At 48.0% G+C, this 19,094-nt stretch overlaps 1 protein-coding gene across 3 annotated transcripts in view; it reads right to left on the reverse strand.

Annotated features, from left to right (window-relative positions):
* Positions 1–922: 922 nt before the first annotated feature.
* Fyn (FYN proto-oncogene, Src family tyrosine kinase) overlaps positions 923–19,094 on the reverse strand; it is a 195,293-nt gene continuing 177,121 nt past the window's right edge. For all 3 annotated transcript variants that reach the window (XM_055615957.1, XM_055615954.1, XM_055615956.1), the window contains 2 exons: positions 12,960–13,091; positions 923–2,449 (listed from right to left, as the gene is read on the reverse strand). In XM_055615957.1, coding sequence (XP_055471932.1) covers positions 2,241–2,449; positions 12,960–13,091 — 341 coding nt within the window. In that variant the 3' untranslated portion in view covers positions 923–2,240. The remainder of the gene's footprint in view (positions 2,450–12,959; positions 13,092–19,094) is intronic.

Genomic DNA, 19,094 nt, shown 5'->3' on the forward strand with positions numbered 1-19,094 from the left:
CTGGTCTACTAAGCAAGCCCAGGACAGCCAAGGCAACACAGAGAAACCCTCTTAAAAAAAAAAAAAATCTAGAATCTGTTAATGACTAGTCTGATGTCATAAAAATTGTACCTAATAAGTCTTTGAAATTCTATCAATGGTATTCATAACCAAAATAAGAAGTTTTGATTTAAAAATGTTTTTGTTTTCCCCTAAATGCTAAAAAATCTTTTCTAAAAATCAATGTTCTCTCTGCAACAATAACATTTACCCTTAGGTGGCTCCATAGGGCACCAGTGGCCCTCAGAACCTTAACAGGTTAGGGTGTGAGGAGCTGGGGGCTCATCCTTGTCTGCACCTCCTCTCCACAGACACGCTGGCCTGCAGGGTACCGTGGCAGACCCAGGCCTGGATGGCTGCCCACTGCCCCTTCCACCACAGCTCTGTCTGCTGCTCCCCAACTTCACTGTAGCAGCAGAGGGAGAAAGACTATGGTCTCCTCTACAGAACGAGACACAGTCGATTCCAGTTACGGATGGTGCCGGAGAAACCACGGTGGTCAGGCCTGCCCAGTTTCGCTTTAACACCCCGAGCCTGCCAGACGGTTGCTCTGCCTTTTCATGGGGGGAGGGTCTCCAGATGTTCTGAGTGTTTCTGTCATTTGGAAATCGCTGCACGATGGCCCAACTCACCAGGTGACTCCTCACCATCTGGTGGGGGGACAGAGATGTCACAGAATGCCTAGGGTGCCTTCTGTGATGTACACAAATGAACAAAAAAAAAATTTTTTTTTTCAAATGTAAAATGCTCTCTTTTTAATTACTAAATTAAGAAAGTTAAACAATTTAAAAATGTAAACCCACAAATAAATCATTAACAAAAAAAGGAATTAAGACTTCAGAGTTGCTATTCAGTATTAAAAAAAACTCAATAGAAATAGGAATTGACTTGTTGTTAAACATATGTAATTCAAGGTTGGTACAAACAGCAACTAAAAATGTAATACTTTTTTTTTTTGTGCACCCCCATGAAATGTATAGTGCATAGTTATCGATGGAGGACCCCTGATACGGAGAGTCGTTCATTAGCAGTACAGGACATTAGAACACTTACTTTACAATGGGGACAGACACAACCCCCCCCCCCTTGCCTTCCCCATAATTTTTAGTTGCATGAGAAAGTTTAGTAGGTTGTCATGACTACAATGCTATGGGTTCAGACCATTTAAATGTGGTTACAAGGTTTATTAAATAAAAGAACATTTGAAACACTTCAGCATTCATATTTATACAGGGAGTTAGTTAGTGCGGCCTCCGTCTCGCAGCTCGAGTGATTGGGACTGGTTGGCTGCCTGCTTAAACGCGCTCACTCCTGAAACGCCACTTCAGGAACGAATCACAGTACGTTGGAGCAAAAATTGGGTACTAAAGCCTGTGAACTCAGCTCAGGTACCTGGAGAAAAAAAGTCACGTGAACAACCATCTACAGGTATGATCAGGAACTGAAAAAGCACAATCCAAACAAAAGGGGAGGAAAAAAATCATGCTTTGTAGAAGTTAAAAAAAAAAAAAATGGGGCCACAGGCTTTCAGAATGACCCCAGTGCTTTGATGGCAGGTTTCTGTAGCAATCCTCACGCTGGTCCTGTAGCTACGTGGCCTAGGCTGGCCAGTCTCCATGGTAGCACCCACACGGTGTATGTACAGGGACGTATGTTTTTATAGATATATATATATATATTCATATGTATAAAAAAGAAAAAAAAACCCGAACACCTGTCCTGATGTTTTGTTTTTTTGTTTTTGTTTTTTTTTTTTTTGTTAAAACATGAAAAAAAATTTTATTGTTTTAGACAAAGAGGCCACTTTTGGAAAATAATACTTTTTTTTTTTAGTTGAATCAGGTGAAGACAGAGTTAAAATCACATAGGATTTGCCATTTTTTTTCTTTTTTAAAAAAGGAAAGCAGTGGGATTGTTGGCACGGGAACAGCTATTTACACTCAACAGAGGTTTGGCCTTTGACATAACATCGATACAATGCATTCCCAAGTCTGAGAAATAACACGGTTCAGTCTCGGATGGTTCACAGAGGAGGTTCGGACAGGGGGGACAAGTGTCATTAATGAGGGCCGTGGAAGTTCGTCAGCTTCGGTCACATGCAATCTGATCCCGGACGGTTCTGGCTGCTGGGGGCAGCTGGCTACGGAAGCTAATGGGGAGGGGTGGGGAGGCCTCTGGAGAGGTCTCTGAAGCGCAGGCTCTCACAGGTTCTCGCCGGGCTGGTACTGGGGCTCTGTGGCAGTAAAGTAGTCCTCCAGGAAGCCCTGCAAGTACTCGAAGGTGGGGCGCTCTTCTGGGTCCTTCTTCCAGCAATGAATCATGAGCTCGTGCAGGGAGATGGGGCAGTCCTGTGGGCAGGGCATCCGGTAGCCTCTCTCCACCTGCTCCAGCACCTCCCGGTTGTTCATGCCTGCAAAGACAATGGGCGGTCAGAGTGGGCACTCCTGGCCTCAGGCCCTCACCGCAAAGGTGAGTCCGTCCTCTCGGGAGGGGAAGCAGTGCTTCTCATCGGGTATCACACCTCGCAGAAAGAATGGAACAAAGGAGAGAAGAGCTCTCGGATGCAAGAGCCCAGGCGGTGAAGCTCAAAGCGCTGCAGGTGAAAGAAGGCAGGCAGAAAAGGCAACACACGGTATGATTTCACTTCTGTAAGACTCTAGAAAGGTGAAGACTGCATGACAGAAAGCAGATCAGTGGTTGCCGAGGGGGAGGGGCACTGGTGAAAGGTCAGGGGGAGCCGAGAGGTGCGGAAAGCAATGTGTCGAATGCCCACGCTTTTCCTGTGAAAGGCCAACAGCAAATATTTTTGTCTGTTGTCTGTGTGGGCTACATGCAAGTTTCTTTCTTTCTTTCTTTTTTTTTTTTAAGCCACTGAATGGGTTTAAAACAAAACCAGGTTGGGATCCAGGCATGGCCCATGAGCTATAGTACAGCGAGTGTGTAGGTTCTCTTAATCAAAACTCATGAGTGCACTTTAAAATTAACATTTGTTCTGTGTAGACTATCTCAGTAGAACAGATAAAGACAGGAATAGGGGAATAAGGCTTAGTGGTTAATAAGGTGTCCTGCTCTTGCAGAGAATCCAAGTCCAGTTCCCAGCGTGCACACAGGAGCTGACGCCTCTGCACTTGCACGCATATAGATCCTCACAAACACACAACTGAATGAAGTGCGCGTGCACACACGCACACACCATGGATGGAAAGCAAAGGCCCTCTATGGGCAGCTTCTACAAGCTCCATCTGTGAGGTTCATAGTTGTCCTGGGCACGGTGCCTGAGGTCAGGGCTTGGCTTCTGTCCTGGTGACCCCCATAGTGCTCTGAGGGCTGGGAACTTTGACAGGGAGGCCCGGCGTCTCCAGGGCCTTCTGCTTCTGAATGACCTCCATCAGGCCATCTATCATCTGAGACCTTCCCGGCTCTCTGCGGGAGCTGCCTAATGCTGGCACTCAGGCTGGACGGCAGAGGCAGAGTGCAGCCTGCAGGGTGCCGGCATTCTTGACAGCACAGGGAATAGCGCGCTTTCCCTTCTCAGTTACTTCCAGGTACTCTCTCCCTTGCCTGCCTGCCTTCTTTCCTTCCTTTCCTTTTCCCTCCCTGTGCCAGGACCTTCTGAGCCTGTCATCTGGAATCTTCCCTTAATTTCTGACTGTCACTCTAGGGAACCCACATAGAGGCCACGCAGCCATCTTTAACTCTGGGGGGGGGGTGACCATCTGGTGGAGATCCCGTCGCTCGGCCAGAGGTGCTGAGTCTGGAGCAGATTCCTGTCTCCCCCAGTAGGGAACACTCGGGCTTCTGGGCTGATAGGTAATTCTCTTCGTTTTATCTAACCTTTGAGGCTGGGCCTATCCTGGGTCTTCCAGGGTGACAGCTATTTCAGTCACTTGTTTGTCCAAACTCTTTTGGGATGTTTTCCTATTCTCTGTCCTTACCATTTCTGGAGGTGATTAAAATCTACGCATTCTTTTGGCCGTGTTTGGAGCAGACCTTCAATATGACCAAATAACTTCACTCAAGTCCGACCAGCCTTGGGAGAGGTCAGAGGTCAGAGCCCAGTGTGGGAGTGCCTTCTGTTGGGTGTGCCCTGCAGCTACTGGGCTCAGATCCTCCTGCAGAGCCAGGACCTAGGGTGGAAAGCCGGAGGCAAGAAGAGGCACAGGGACTTGCAGCCCTTTCCTGGGTACTCTAGACAGGGGGTAAGGGACAGAGGACAGAGGACAGCATTTCCTTCGTCACGGTTCCAAACCCCAAGAAGCTCAGGAAATCAGAAAGCTTTTGTAGTTCACTTGGCAGCATAACAGATCTGAACTTAGCCACAAACCCTCCCCGATGTGTGTCGTGATGGCTCGTCATTCCTCCTGGGTTCTGTCCCAGACTCTCCTCCCGCGTTACATAACACATGGCTGTGCTTCACTGACTTTTAAAAAAAAGTCCGATTCCAATGTGTGTCTGTTCCCGAGGGGTGGGGTGGGGGTTGGCTGAGAAGCTGGAACCCAATGACAGCTGCCCAGGAAGCTCACAGGATCAGGATGAGAATGTAGTCACACACGGGGACTGACATTCTCTCAAGCGATCCTTTGCTGCACAACTCAGCAGCTCAAACTCTCAGTTTCATGTTGTTCCTGGAACTATACACTTGGGACTGCAAGAACCTCCCCTGTCCTGGAACCTGCCAGGGGCCCCTGGAACTGGAGAAAAGATCCCTAGAGGCTTGAAGCTCAGAGGTGTGACAGGCCTCCATGGGAGAAGCTACAACCATCCTTCAATACAGCCCAGGGCTTTAACCTAACACCAGAACAGCACCACAGAATTCAATTAACCACTTTCCCATGATTCCGCGGATCCTATGTCAGTAAATGTTTTATTTCATTAAAAACCAAACTCCTCAAATGGAAATATTTCCTTTCTTTAAACTTTTAATTCAGTCTCTGCCAGCGGAAAGTTTAACTGGCCATTTGGGTCAAGCCTATTTTTCCAGTGCTCCACCCAAGACTTGGACATAGCAGATGACAACCTGATTCAACAAGTCACATTTGCTTAGGTGGCCTCCTTTCTGGGTAGCTGTAGCCACGGGACAGGGCCATACCTCAGTCGACACAGAATGATGACTGGGCAGGACCTGGAGGGCCACACTTTTGGCTTTGATGTACACTCCTAGTTTTGCTACCTCCCTACCAACAGCACCCGGCCCCATCCCATTCCTCCTTTCTCTTCGTGGGCTCTCTCTCCAGCCCTCTAAAGGTCTGGGGAGCATAAGAACAGAAACTAAGTGAACAGAAACATACCAACAGCAGCTCTGCCAGAAAAGTAGGCTGTTAGACACTGTAATTGGCTGAGGGTGACAAGTGGAATGGGACTAGCTCCCTTCCAACCAGCCCGAGGCCTGAATACACAAGCTGTCCTACAGGCCTGGCTCCTCCTCAACAAACCTTTGCAACAGTCCAGATGTTCCCACTCAGCAGGGATTCAGGTAGTTTTCATTTCATGAACAGTATCTCAATTCAATGTACTATGGCAATATTAAAAAAACAAAACCAAACCAAACCCATTACCCAGTTTGGTCTCAACCCTGTTCTGTGCTCCCACAGCTCAGGAGAGCGGCATGCCTCTGCTCTGTCCTTGCGGGGAGATCACTCTGGAGGGCCACTCTCACAGGATCTAGCTAGGCTGAGCTCACAGAAGATCTCCACAACCTGCTGCTCCGAGGTCTTCCTTCAAATCTTCCTTTTGTGTTTTCAAATGTGGTCATGGCTACTGCATCTCCAGGCCTGAGCACTGCAGCCGAGATCCTCTGGCCAAGTGGGTTATACTCCCTTCCTGACATCATGCTTTATTCTTCCTGGGTCATTTTGCTGGCTTCCTTCTCAAACGCAAGCAGTGGAGTTTTTAACTCTTCCTTTCAAATCCTGACTTTGTGCAGCTGCCAATGTAGATTCTCACGTGTACATACTTCTTCCTTTTGGTCCTTGCCGCTCCTTATCTTGTAAGCATCTCCTCTGGGCTGTGCGTGAGCTCAGCAGACCCTCCCCACTTCTCTTTTCGCTTCTTGAGGGAAGGAATAAAAATCGCTTTCATCGGTACACCACCAAAATAGATGAAAGAGATGACTGCACTTCTAGCAGGGGACCTGATTTGCTTCAGCCTCAGTGTCTCCTTTTGTCGAGAAAACACCCTGACCATCACCTTGCAGTCAGTTGCTTGCGACAAGGTCTTAGGAAAGAAGTATTAATGCTTCACCACTTTCCATCTGTGCAGCTTCTCAATGGGGACCTCAGAGCGGCCATATCTGTAGTTAGGGGTTTGTTTTCCATTCACGATGGCACATGGATTGAACCATGACTAGGGAATCTGGATTTTTGTACTGTGTAAATAAATGTTATAACAATGGGAACGACACTCAGGTCATCTGATATCAAATTTCTTTTGCAAACTGAGCTTTTCACTCAAAGGGGCGGATACTATGTCGTGCATGGATGAGGCCTGCTGTCTGAGGCCCCTTGCTTCTCTGCATAAGCTCTCTTAAAAACCCATCTGTCTGCTCGCTGTGGAGAGCTGCCACACGGGTGCCGAGAGGAAGAACGGTGGAGTTAATGGTGCTTGCTCAGCCCCAGAGCCTGCACTGCGCCACTGAATGTGCTTGCGTTATCAGATTATCAAGGGTTTTCCTTATCTTATAGGAGCAAGCAGGAGGGTTTGAGGGACGCTGGCCAGAGAGTACAGATGGAAATAAAGGGCTGACCCTGAGAAGATACCGTAATTGCTAGTCTTGTTTACTGTTGCCCCTCTTACTAATCATCCGGGGCTGCTGTTTTTATTAAAACCACTATATTAATAAAATCAGAAATGACGGCTGGGGGAACTACAACACACTAAAGGTTATTTGAAGCTGATAATCCAATATTATACTTTTTGGGCTTTTCTTTTCTCCTTTTCTTTTTCTTAATTTTTGGAGACAAGGTCTCGCTATGTAGCCCAGGCTGATCTCAAGTGAATCCTCCTGTCCCCATCTTCCAAGTGCTGGGATTACAGGCCTGAGCCTGTTATAAGGAACATCTCTGTTCCAGAAGAGAAGTGAAAAAGAGGGTGAAGGTGTCATCCTGGAAGGTAGGGGCCCAGCCTACACAGCTAAGACCGGACAGCAGCAACACACTGGGCTCAAGATACACTGGGAGCAAAATGTCCCTTCCCAGGGCCCGCTGGCTTCACACACATTCCCATCCTCTCTCGTGCTCTTATCAGCCATACTGGCCAAGAGACACCTTGTAGGGGAGGTGACAGCATGCCATGCTCTCTGAAGGAACACCTTGAACTGAAGGGCTTTGGCCCTGGGGACCAAGCAGGCAGGCACGGCAGAGGACCGGGTGTGCTCTGCTAAGGTTGGTGCTTTCAGGCTGTTTCTCATCCCGCCTCTACCAGGAGAGCCCATACTTTCCTACTTGAGGGAGAACCTGTCCCTATCAGCAGCCTGAACACAAGATCCCTGTCTGTATGGTGGAGGCTCACACAGAGGGAGGGGTGGAGCAGGAGCTTTGCTCTTCACAGTTGGCCTCTCTTACCTTTCCCAGTCATTACTAAGTGACTAGATATTCTCAAGAAAGTCAAGCAGCTGACACTTGCTGAAGTCGCTTCAAATGCATAGATAGATGATTTTGCTTAAGAGAACATTCCTACTCCGCCAGACACTGGCAGCAAGTGTTCAGTCAGGGGCCACGGCGCAGCATGGCCAGGACTGCCTATCAGGTTACTGGAATGTGGTATTTGAACACAGGGTCAACTTCCAAGAACTTTGGGGACAGATGCTAGCCCGTGCGTAGGAACACTCATACCATGTCAGCCATGCACGAAGATAACTGAATACAATTACGAAGGCTCTGCAGGCTAGGGACCAACTTTAAAAATGTTTAAAAAAACCTACCGAGGTTTTTTTTTTTTTTCTTTTTAATTTCTCCCTCCTTTTATTCACCCACTCCTTTATTTGCTTATACAGAGTCTACTCTGGGCAGACAGAGCATTGGCCTGTTCCTCTCAAGGAAGGCAGGGCTACTAGGAATTCCAGACTGAAGAACATATTGGCATATTGATGTGTGCCTTTAATCCCAGCACTCGGGGGATAGAGGCAGACAGGTAGAGAGTTTGAGGTCGGCTTGGCTGAAACAGCCATTTCTAGGCTAACACGGTGAGACCCTGTCACAAACAGATTTCTTGGTGTGTCCAAGATAGACTGTAAAGAGAGGGAGACAGCAGAGACACCATTAAGTCAGACCCTCCCTTCACTCTTCTCCTCATCACCACTCACCTCGCAATTAAGAATAAACGCTCTCATCTACAAAATCCTCCTATGCCTAAGGCTCAGGGGACACTGCGGAAGAGGGAACAGAAAGATTTTAGGAGCCAGGGGATGGGGATTTCTACGAAGCTGTGTCTCCTGGTAACATCAGAAGCTATCCTTGTGAAGTCTCACCAACGTCACAGTCCAAACATGAACTGAACAAGGAGGACACCAATGGACATGCCGACTGCATGGGGCCTGAACCCTACCCATAGAACTACAGGCAACCGAGTAAAGTTGGGCACGAGAGAGTTGGCCCTCCCAAGGGAAGAGCACACCAGCTGGTTGTCTAGTGCCAAACGGTCAGCCCTGAAAGCATAATACAAGCAACACCGTATGGACTCAGCAGGCTATATTTAGAGATATGTATGGATATGCAAATACACATATGCATGCGGTAACAATTAAAAAAGAGGCCATGAATTGCAGGAGTGGGGCAGGGCAAGTGGGAGGGCTCAGAGGGAGGAAACACAAAAGAGAAATGTACTAGAATACAATCTCAGAATTAAACAACAGCAGTAGAAGGAGGAAAAGCATACTTGCTTACGAGACCCCATTGCAGGAGCAGGACCTCCTGCTCCATGGAGCTCTGCAGGTGTGCTCAGTCGCCCTAGGGACCCACCCGGTCCAAGTCTAGCGTCCACCAGAGTTATACAGAGAGCACCTCCCAGTGACTCGTCCATTGTCACTATTTCCCACTCAATACTACCAGCTGAGAGTGAATATATTCTATTGGTCTTTATTGTGTGTTTTTTCTAAGAAAAACATTCCTGAGGGCAGAAGTCTGCACATTGCTTCGCTGCTATAATCCTTGTGTCTAGAACAGCCCTCAACACGTACTAGGCATTCAATGAGTATCTGCCGACTGAATGAAGGAAAAGCCAATAAGGCATTGTACGAGATGCAGCCTTCTGGAGTTATCCGGAGGGCAAGGGGAAGCCCTGGGCATCCTGAACCAGGACCAGAGTGAGATAACACATCTGTTTTCCAGGATAACATTTCTCCTGGTGACAATGACAGAATGGTGGTGGAAGAGGGGAGGAAGGGAGAGACCAGGGGCAGGAAGTTCCATCAGGAGGTCACCACCCAGAGGTGACATCTTGATATAGGTGGTGGATGTGAAGGCAGAGGGGAAAAGAATTTGAGAAAGGTTCTGGAGGTGAAACAGCAGGCTAAAAGGCGAAGCTTTCATCTTATGCACCAAGCCAGGATACAGCTCTGGCATCGGCACTACCATTTTTCCCGTACAACAGACCCCTCAATATAAAAGCAGTTCTAATCTCCAGGCAAAGGATGGCTTCAAACCCTGCAGGCAGAACGCAGGCTGGACTGTACCAATGACAAGCGCCACCGGCCGGGGCTGCAGTCGTCATGGCAGCAAACGGAGCTGTGCATCATAATGGTGACCATCTTCGTTCCACAGCAGCCCTCCTTACTTGGCCGCTTCCCTGTAATCTCAGCACTCCTCTTAAGGGCTTAAGGCTCTTGCTCAGTGTCAAAATGTCCTCTGTCCTTCTGTTGTCTCCAGTCAGTGTAGTGAATACCATCTTACCTACGCACAGCGTTCAGTGCTAATTTGCCCTTGCTAAGTGGCCCTTCATCTGGCCTCGTGTCTCCCATTACATTCTTAGTTCTTCTCTGAGGCTCACGTCTGGACTGACTTGCATGCTGGGCAGAAATGTGTGGGAAGCTTCTGCAAAGCTCACTTTCTCTCCCTCTCTCATTTTACTGTCACTAAGCAGACAGAGCACCCTCCCTTTGTGACAATGGTGACAGAGGACCATTCTCAGGTATGAAAGAACTCAGAAAACTTTAGCACCACCTACTATTCTTGAGAAGAGAACTATTTGAAAATACATTGTAGGCAATTGAGAAATGATGTGTCGAAGTGCAGAATGGAAGTAAACAGAGACCAGGGCTCTGTCCTGGACTCCTACCATCAGGGAACAAGAGATCCCGTGCAGGAGGGCTGAGGTGAGGTGACCCTCCGTATACAGTGACTGGCTGGCTGGACCACACCAACAACCACCGTGACATCTGGATAATGCTAAATGAGAAGGTTTGTGCCCTGGGATTGCTGTCCCTAAACCTGCAAGTGCAATCCATCTGCAGAAGCTTCTCCCTCAAGAAGGGTTTTCTGCCACATTCAGAAGTCCAACTAAATATGATTATAGCAGAGTTAAAAAAAAAAAAAAAGAGAAAAAGCAAAACAAGCAGGTCTGTGGCTACGAGAACAAGTGTGGGAATGGCGTTGGCAGCTCACGACCCTCCCTCCCTGACACAGCTGCTTCTTGGGCTATCCACGTCTCCTCATGGCAGCAGAGAGGCCCCTCACAACTGGCTCCATCCTTCTAAGAGCATCAAGTACTTCACCTCACACACCTCTTCGGGGAACCTCCCTACAGCTCCTTAAACTGGGCCGAATCTCAGCCACCTTGGCAGGCGCCAGGCAGGCCTCGGCCTCCTCACTGTGAGCAGCCCTTGCTCCCTGTGGTCTGTTACTCGACTTCTCCCTTCCCTGTGGCCTGAGCAGATGGGTGCAGTTAGGGAGGTGTGTGACAGGTCAGCACTTGCTTACAGGCCTAAGTACACACACTATCTACTGGGCCCAGTTCTCACTTACACTTCCTTTGCTCTCTTCGTGGTACTCTCAGGGAAGGGGCTAGCTCTGCCCCTGCTCCTGCTGCATGAGAACTGAGGTTTGGGGCACACAGTGTGCACATTTAAGTAAGCTGCCCCCCGTAAGTATCTGACGCCTACCCTCTCCGACAGCAAGTTCCTTGTTCAGAGGACTCCATGATTTATCGGGTCACTGCTTTCCCTCCAGCACCAACAGTTCCTGCTCTAGGACAGGGACTGGTCAGTGCCACCTGAGAGCTGGACGGCTTATTTGTACTATTTCCCCAGGGAACGCAGGTCACGCCAAACCATGCCGAGCGAATGGATCCAGTCTGACTTGTAAACCCAGGTTATTTTCTCTGTGCTAAATCTCAACCTGACAAAACCTTGGGTCTCCAGATATACCTGCCTCCCTCTTCTGAGGCCCCACCTCCGGCTCTTTGTTTTGGCTTCCGTGTGTCACCCAGGAACGAAAAGCAGCCTGTGTTACTGGAAGGGAAGGCTTTACCAAAATGCAAAACATTAACCTTTTCCCGTGATTGCTTTTTAACACACCGGGTGTCCATAAACCTGGGGAGATTCAGGAAGAAATTAGTTCAAAATGTAGACGATAATAAAATTTTTTTTTTTAAGAAAGTGCCTTCTCATCTTTAAAACCTGGAATGGCATATTTTCATCCTTGAGAAGCAATTCAAAAGCTCGGGTGCTGGGCCCCGCCCCCTCCGGGCTGCCCTTTCTTCTCCGCTGGTTGACTATTCCCACTTGTGCATGCTGGTGGCGGCCGCTGCTGCAGCATCAATAAAGCAGACTCACACACCCACACCTCCCAACGCTGCTGCAGGGGCTTCGGAGACTGGCACATTGTTAATTCTGCCTCACTGCCAACCCTGCCCCCTCAGAGGTCTCGAGACTGTAGTAGCCTAGACAGAGAGGCTCCTTCAGAACACTCCTCTGTTCTCTGACGATGACCAGAAACAATCAGACGAAATGAACAAAGGGATTACAAATTAATCGGCTCTCGCTGGCTCCTCTGACTGCAAAGATATGATTACAAGCCAGGGATTTGCAAGAGACCTACATTCTTCATTAATCTCTGCTATCGTTTCTATCACTGTGGGCTTCTTTCTTTTTCTTTCTTTCTTCCTTCCTCTCGCTCTCTCTTTCTTTTATTTTAGCTCCCTTTTAAGGCAGGGAATGAAGAGAGTGAGCCAGCTATGCTCTTGCTTTGCTCAGCAGTAACTAAGAAATATGCCCTTAACATTTCACAAAGCAGACTGTCCCTGCACTGAAACTAGTAAAGCGGAAAGGTGAAATGGCACGTGTGCCCTATGTCTCCGTCTGGCTAACTTAATGAATTTAAGCATGGCTAACCTTAACCCGTGGCTTTCCCAGAGAAGCAGCACCTGATTATCCAGAACAACTGCGGGGTCCCAGGGACTCCAGTTCCTTTATAACACACGCCCTTTTGCTCTGCCCATTCAGCAACAGGCAGAGAGCGGTGGCTCTAAGCTGCCTTTCATGTCCCTCTGCTCCGGGGCCATTTGGAGCTGGAGTCTCAGAGAGAGCAGGTTCTGGCATCTGCCCGCCACGTTTGCTGTGTGGGTCAGTGCTGCAGCGTGATAAAAAAGCCGCAGCAGGAACTTTTCTCCCTCTCTTCCCCAGACATGCCTACAAACCGCCCTCGGGCACAGGCTCGGCCAGTGACACATGCTCCAGGAGCCACGACACATGCACCCACTGACACAGGACAAATTCCATGACCTGTGGGACAGGAACTATTTAAACCAGCTACTCGGCACATTAAAGTTAGTGCACAGGTCATGGTAATCCCGGGTTCTGCATTCCTCTGGCTAAATACCTTGGCAGAAGGCTGGAGCACAGGGCTCGGGAAGGAACTGGGCAGGGGCCCTACAGAGTGAAGTCAAAAGAAGACCTACTAGACACCCACTGCCCAGGCCTGTGCTCTTACCTGGGTATGGCACTCTTCCTTTGGTGACCAGCTCTGTGAGTAAGATTCCAAAAGACCACACGTCAGACTTGATTGTGAACCTCCCGTACAGGGCAGCTTCTGGGGCTGTCCATTTGATGGGAAACTTTGCACCTGTGGAAGGAAAAGCTGGTTAACCATGAGGTGGAGAGCCTATGCTGGTGAGGGGGAGAGAGAGAGAGTGAGTACCGGCAAGTCCTCTTCAGGGGGACAGGCTGAGTGAGAGGGGCAGGAAGGGGGTGGGGAGGAACAGCCGGGTGCTGAGGTGATGTATGCCCTGGGCCTGGCTCGGTGACTTTAAGCAGGGAGGTGTGGCCTCACTGATGACAGTGACTCACCGAGGGTGGGCTCTGAGGTTTCAGTAGCCCACGTCAGGCCCAGTGGCTCTCTTCCTGTTGCCTGTGGATCTGGAGGTAGAACTCTCAGCTACTTCTCCAGCACCGTGTTGGCCTGGACACCACTATACTCGTCACCATGATGCTAATGGCCTAAACCTCCGAAACTGTAAAGCCAGCCTCAATTAAATGCTTTCCTCTGTAAGAGTTGCCATGGTCACCGTGTCTCTCACAGCAATAGAACAGTGACCAAGACATCATGTATGTCTATATGGATGCACGCATATATCTTTGAAATAGGCTATATTTTAATAAATACACCCAGGATCAGATCACCACACTCTTCTCCTGTGTCCCCTAGTATATAAAGTCATTGACTGGTCTTATGAGGTGCCACAAATCCACAAAATTCCAGTGTCTCCTTCGGGGGGAGGTGAATGGACACAGCATGCCTGTGACACTGCAGTGGGCTGTATTTCCTGAGTTTCCTACACACACCGTAGGGAAATGAGCCTGCTCTGGCTATGTCTTGCTTCCCTCTACTCTTCCTCTCTATAGTAGGCACTTTTATCCCTAGAAAGTTTTTATTCTGTACTCTATGATCACGTTCGTCTCTTCCTATCTCTTAGCAGACAGGGTTCAAGTGAGTGATTAAGACAGGGCTTGCCTCAGTGACAGTATGAGTCTGGTGACTAAGTATTCAAATATATGGGCCTATGGGGGCCATTCTTATTCAGATACACACACACACACACACACACACACACACACACACACACGGCAAGGGCCGCAGGACTACATCTTTCAAATGTCTCTGATCATCAGGAGACCCTTCTCCTCTCCACATCTAAAGGGTGGGGTCCACCTTGCTCATCACATTGCTGGAGTGATGTGCACAGATGAAGATGGACCCAGAAGCCTGTGTTTTTATATTAGGGTCAGCAACTATAAAGCAGTTCCAGGCATTTTCTTGGACAGACCAAAGGAAGAATACAAGGATTCTGTTATTAGTTATGCAAAGAGGGACATGCTTAAAGCATACTAATTATGTTTAGGACTGCTAGAAAGCATACAAAGGCTGATAGAAATAAGAACTGTCACAGCATCATCTATGAAAAGTCACTGTGCAAAAGTGGCAAGTGATTAAAATCTTTAAATGATGGCGGTTTTAGTGGCCAGAGGTGATAAATTACACCAATTACATTTTTGTTTTAAACACAGTACACCATAACAACCTTAGCAAATACACCCTGGCACTTGCCAGCAATGTAGTTTTCTTCTCTTATCTCTTTCATGCCAGTGTGAAATCAAAACTGAAAAACAAAAAAACAAAAGACAACCCTGCAATTTCCCTCTGCGGCATCTCACATTAACACTGAGGCGGGCAAACAGTTCCGTCATTTCCTTTGGCTCTTCTGCATTCCATTTAAAGAATTCTTGTCTCCATCTCCCCGTAAGTGCTGGTGGCTGCCCGCACAATCTGGGATTCTCTGAGCAGTCATTTTGTTTTAAGTTTCTTTCAAGGCATTCTTCACACAGCCTTCTGTCCTTGGGCATTCTGTCCGTGCCGCTTGGACTCCAAGCCACTGGGCTTAGGGTGACAGGCTTTCCTCAGTGTCAAGAGCAGACTGCCCTGGACCAAAACTCTGCTGCCTCTGCTTTCATGTGGCAGGATTAAAGGTGTGCACCACCACACCCAGGTTTTTTTTTTTTTCCAGAAAACTTAAAAAGATGTAGGATAGTTTCTCTTTCAAGACAAAAGGTTAAATTCAAGGAACGACAAGCTAGCAATGGAAAGAACCAACACTTATTTTCCTACTCCTCTCGTTACTTCTACTTTCTCCTTGTTTTAGCTTCCTGCCTCCAGAGGGTACAAACTTACTGGCCCTAGAGTGTGGCTTTGAAGGGCACCAGGCAGTTGTTTCTGCCTGGTGTCTGTTCATACGGCTGTGCAGGATGCAGGTGAAACCCACGTCTGAGGAGGGCGTGTCTGAAGTCACCCAGCAACACAGCACACAGCCCCACGAGGGATTCTGCTGGGGCTGCAGGAAGTGCTTAACTTGGGCCAAGTTAGAGGGGCTAGAGGGTTGGAAGGAGGCAACTCCCACAGAGAGGACAGTCCACTGCCACGCTGTGGCTAACCCCTGCCTCTCTGCTCTTGCTCAATGGACATCCTCCACCTGATCAGTAACACCTGGACAGGTTTCCCAGCTCCATGCTGCCACAGCAGCCTGTATTTGGAGTTGTTATGGCTTCAAGTGTGACAAATAGACGGACTGTCAGAAGTGTGCCTCGTGACGGTGCTCTCCCTGGACTCTCCCTGCTCTCTCCATGTCTTCTGGACAACTGTGTCTCCAGCTCAGAGCCTGGGATGTCAGGCACGAAGAGGACTCCTGAGAGAATCAACAGGATAACAGAAGCTGGGCAATGGAACAGCCTTCCAGCTTACCCCTCTATCTGACTAGCCACGGTTTCTTACGGGTAATTTATTTGGTTTCTTGTCTCTGGGGTGTCTTCTCCTTGTTCATGGTGACAGTACCATTGTCATGTCTGTCATCATCTGGATAACAGTTTAAGGGCCTAACAACTGCTACCTACAATAGAAAAACATCTGCTGCACACTAATGAAAATTAAAATTAAAAACTTAAAAACTTGCAAAATCCACATTTTAATACCAAATACTGAGTACTGAGAACCCCTGTGGGTCTGGGTGAATCTGAGAGATGTAGAGGGAGCCCCAGCTCTGCTTTGAGAGGAACAGGGGCCAGTTCCAGGGGTGCTGCTGGGATGGGTTTCTGCTGTTTCTTTCTGCTACTGGTTTTAGTAGCAGAAAGACCAGGTAGCAAGAGTCCTTGCAGGAGTTATAGCAAGACAGAGTGGGCAGCAATCATTTCCACCTCAGTGGGCGCTGGCTCTTTTCATCTGAAGCAGGGCTTATAATCACCTATGCATCAAGTCAGAGAAAAAGGAGTGGAGGGCTTCATTCAGTTATTCAAGTTTGTTCCTGAGAACATTTAAACAAAATCCCCATGTCACCATTGCTGAGCTGGCCCGCTCTCTACTGTCAGCATGTCTGCAGTTTTCCCTATACTATGCTCTATCCACGGCAGCAAACACGACCTCCTTCCTGTCTCTCTCCAATGTCCAAGTGCTGCAGAGGCCTCGGTGTTCCAGACTCTTCTCTCTCCACTATTCTTTTGGAAATATGTCCTCTTGTTACTTACTATGCCTGCTGTCTGTGGGAGGGGGATAGGCACGTTCAGATGTTTCTTATTCGAATTCTTGGTTTTTTATTTCCAAATATCTGCAGGACAAGGCTTCTAGGGTCTCTTGGCTTTACCTAACATATATCAACTGTAAACTGGATTTATTGTTCACGATATCATCTTACTATGTGTAAGATTATAAAAAATTTCCTGTAGACGGCAGAAAAATTTCACCAAATGACTGAGTTATAAATAAATTTCTTTCAATTCTAAGATACAAACAGAATTCCCCCTCATATTTTGTTTGTTTGTATATTTTTTACTATCCACTTTCTGGGAGTTGATCGCTACACTCACTGCCTTCAGGCTTCAGGACAGAAAACTTAACCTGGGACTTTTCTTCCTTTTGTTATTTCTAGATTTAATCCATGTCTTGCTTTTAATCCAGCACCTTGCTTCCGCTCACAGGCATGTTTCTCAACATCACCTTTTCCCATTTCAGCTCCTGCAGAAGATTCTGGTCATCACTTCTGCTGAGTCCCCTGCCTTGGTACACAGGCTTCAGTTGAGTGCCCCTCCAATTAATCCTTTTAAACTGCAGTTTCCTGTTCCACCTTCTTCAGCCATATGGGAGGGTCCCCACTGAATTAAAATCAAAATCCGCCATCTGGTTTCCAGGGACCCACACAGCCATTCGGTTCTATTGCAAACACACAGTTAATCCAGTTCAGTTTGCTTTTCGCTCCTGTGGCAGGTACCACACACCTGGCACGATTACACCTCCTTCTGTTGGATTAGCTTGTTTGAAATGCCATCTTTCCCTCCATTTGCCCAGCTATGGCCTTCTCTCTTTTGAAGACTCCTTCCTGTGGTCTTCCAGGACGAGCTGAACCAAAGCAACAACTGCATGCTGGGTCCCTACCATTATTAAACAGATGACAGGTCCTTGCTAAGTGTGCCACATGTCTGACACGCAAGTGATAGGTGCAAACGATGTTTCCGCTCTTCAGCCGAGAGAGCGATATGTTGAAGAACACATGTAATGGATGGAAATGGGATCTGTATGAAAGGTATCTGGCTCCAGAATCAAGAGTGCTTAGTATTCTGGTGTGTGTGTGTGTTAAAGAATGAATTTAATGGAAATTTAAAAAATGAAAAACAAAAAACAAAAGGAGCTTCAGAGTTAGGTGGACCCGGGTTCTCTCAGGCTGAGTTTTCTTGAAAGCCCAAGCGTCAGTTTTGTGTGTGTAACTTGGGATGGCAGGGGGTGTAATGGACTTAGCAGAGTGCCTGGTTCCTGAGAGCGAGCTGAGAGCTAAATGCAGTGACTACTGTGCTTGGATTGCATGTGCAAAGCACTGAGTTGCACTGACAAAGGCCCTCAGCACCACTGACCCTAGAAACCTCCAAAGTAGAAAAATGAAGAGAAGCCCCTCACTCATCCACCAACCACTGAGCATCTCGAGTGTCCACCGAGTCCCCAAGCACAGTGTAAGGCACTCTGGGGTCATCGCGAGTAGGACACCTCCTGGAGGAGATTTGTAAAGCAGCATGAATGCGGCTCCTAAGCTGAACCTACAGAGAGCTAAACTGTGGTACTGGCTTGAAGGGGATGGCGCAGGGGATGCAGGGACTGAGTAAGCAAACTGGGAAAGAGAACTGCAGGGAGAGGTGGCAACGGAGAAGGGAAGGGGTGCAGTGTGACCCACAGCTTTCCCTGAGGCAGAAAGGACCACACAAGCCTGACCGGACCATCACATGCGGCGACAACTCTGGAATTTTGGTTTCCTTAAGAACAAAGACATATTATAAGGATATATTTTTGTTTTAATTCCAGGTGTGGGGCTATGGGGCTGTTTTTCGGAAGCTGACGACGATTTACCTTGTGCTCTAGCAGAGGTGTGGTCTTGCCAGCTTCAGATAGTTTCTGGGAGTGTGTGACATTTGGAGTTCTGGGGACTTTTCGGAGGGTTTGTAAATGCTAACACCCCGAGAGACAGGGTTGGTGGTTGGTGGTTGTTCGAGGATGGAGAGCGGAGGTGGTGGTGGTTGCAGTTTATTAGTAATTGTGCTCACAGAAGAAACAAAAGGAAAGAAATTAGATTCAGGGATCTCTCTCTCACCTTTCTCTCCTTTCTCTCCTGTCAAGTGATAGGAGGTGAGAAGGGGGGATGGGATAGAGGGTGGGAAAAAGAAGAACCCACAAAGTAGCAAAGACTGGTTATAATCACATATCACCAGCTCTTAGTGGAGCCCAGGACTGTTAGATCTTTCATTTTTTTTGGTGCCAGTTCCACTGCACTGTCTCAGAGAGAGCTAAAGAACCAGGACACCGGGGAAAGCAAGGCCAGTGCAGAGAACAGGATGTCAGATGGATCCACAGAGCATGGCCTTCGTCCTAATGGCATTTCCAAGAAGGAAGAGCTTTAACAACAGATCCTGCTTTTCTAAACCAAATAACCACCCAAAGAGCCTCTTTAACTACAAAGCCACAAACCCTGCAAATTATTATATACAATATTAAATAACGTGTAGTACTTGGGCTGTAAAGTTACCCTAGAGAATAAAAGAGATC

The sequence above is a fragment of the Psammomys obesus genome, unplaced genomic scaffold, assembly GCF_907164565.1.
Source record: "Psammomys obesus unplaced genomic scaffold, mPsaObe1.curated_primary_1811, whole genome shotgun sequence".
Classification (NCBI taxonomy): domain Eukaryota; kingdom Metazoa; phylum Chordata; class Mammalia; order Rodentia; family Muridae; genus Psammomys; species Psammomys obesus.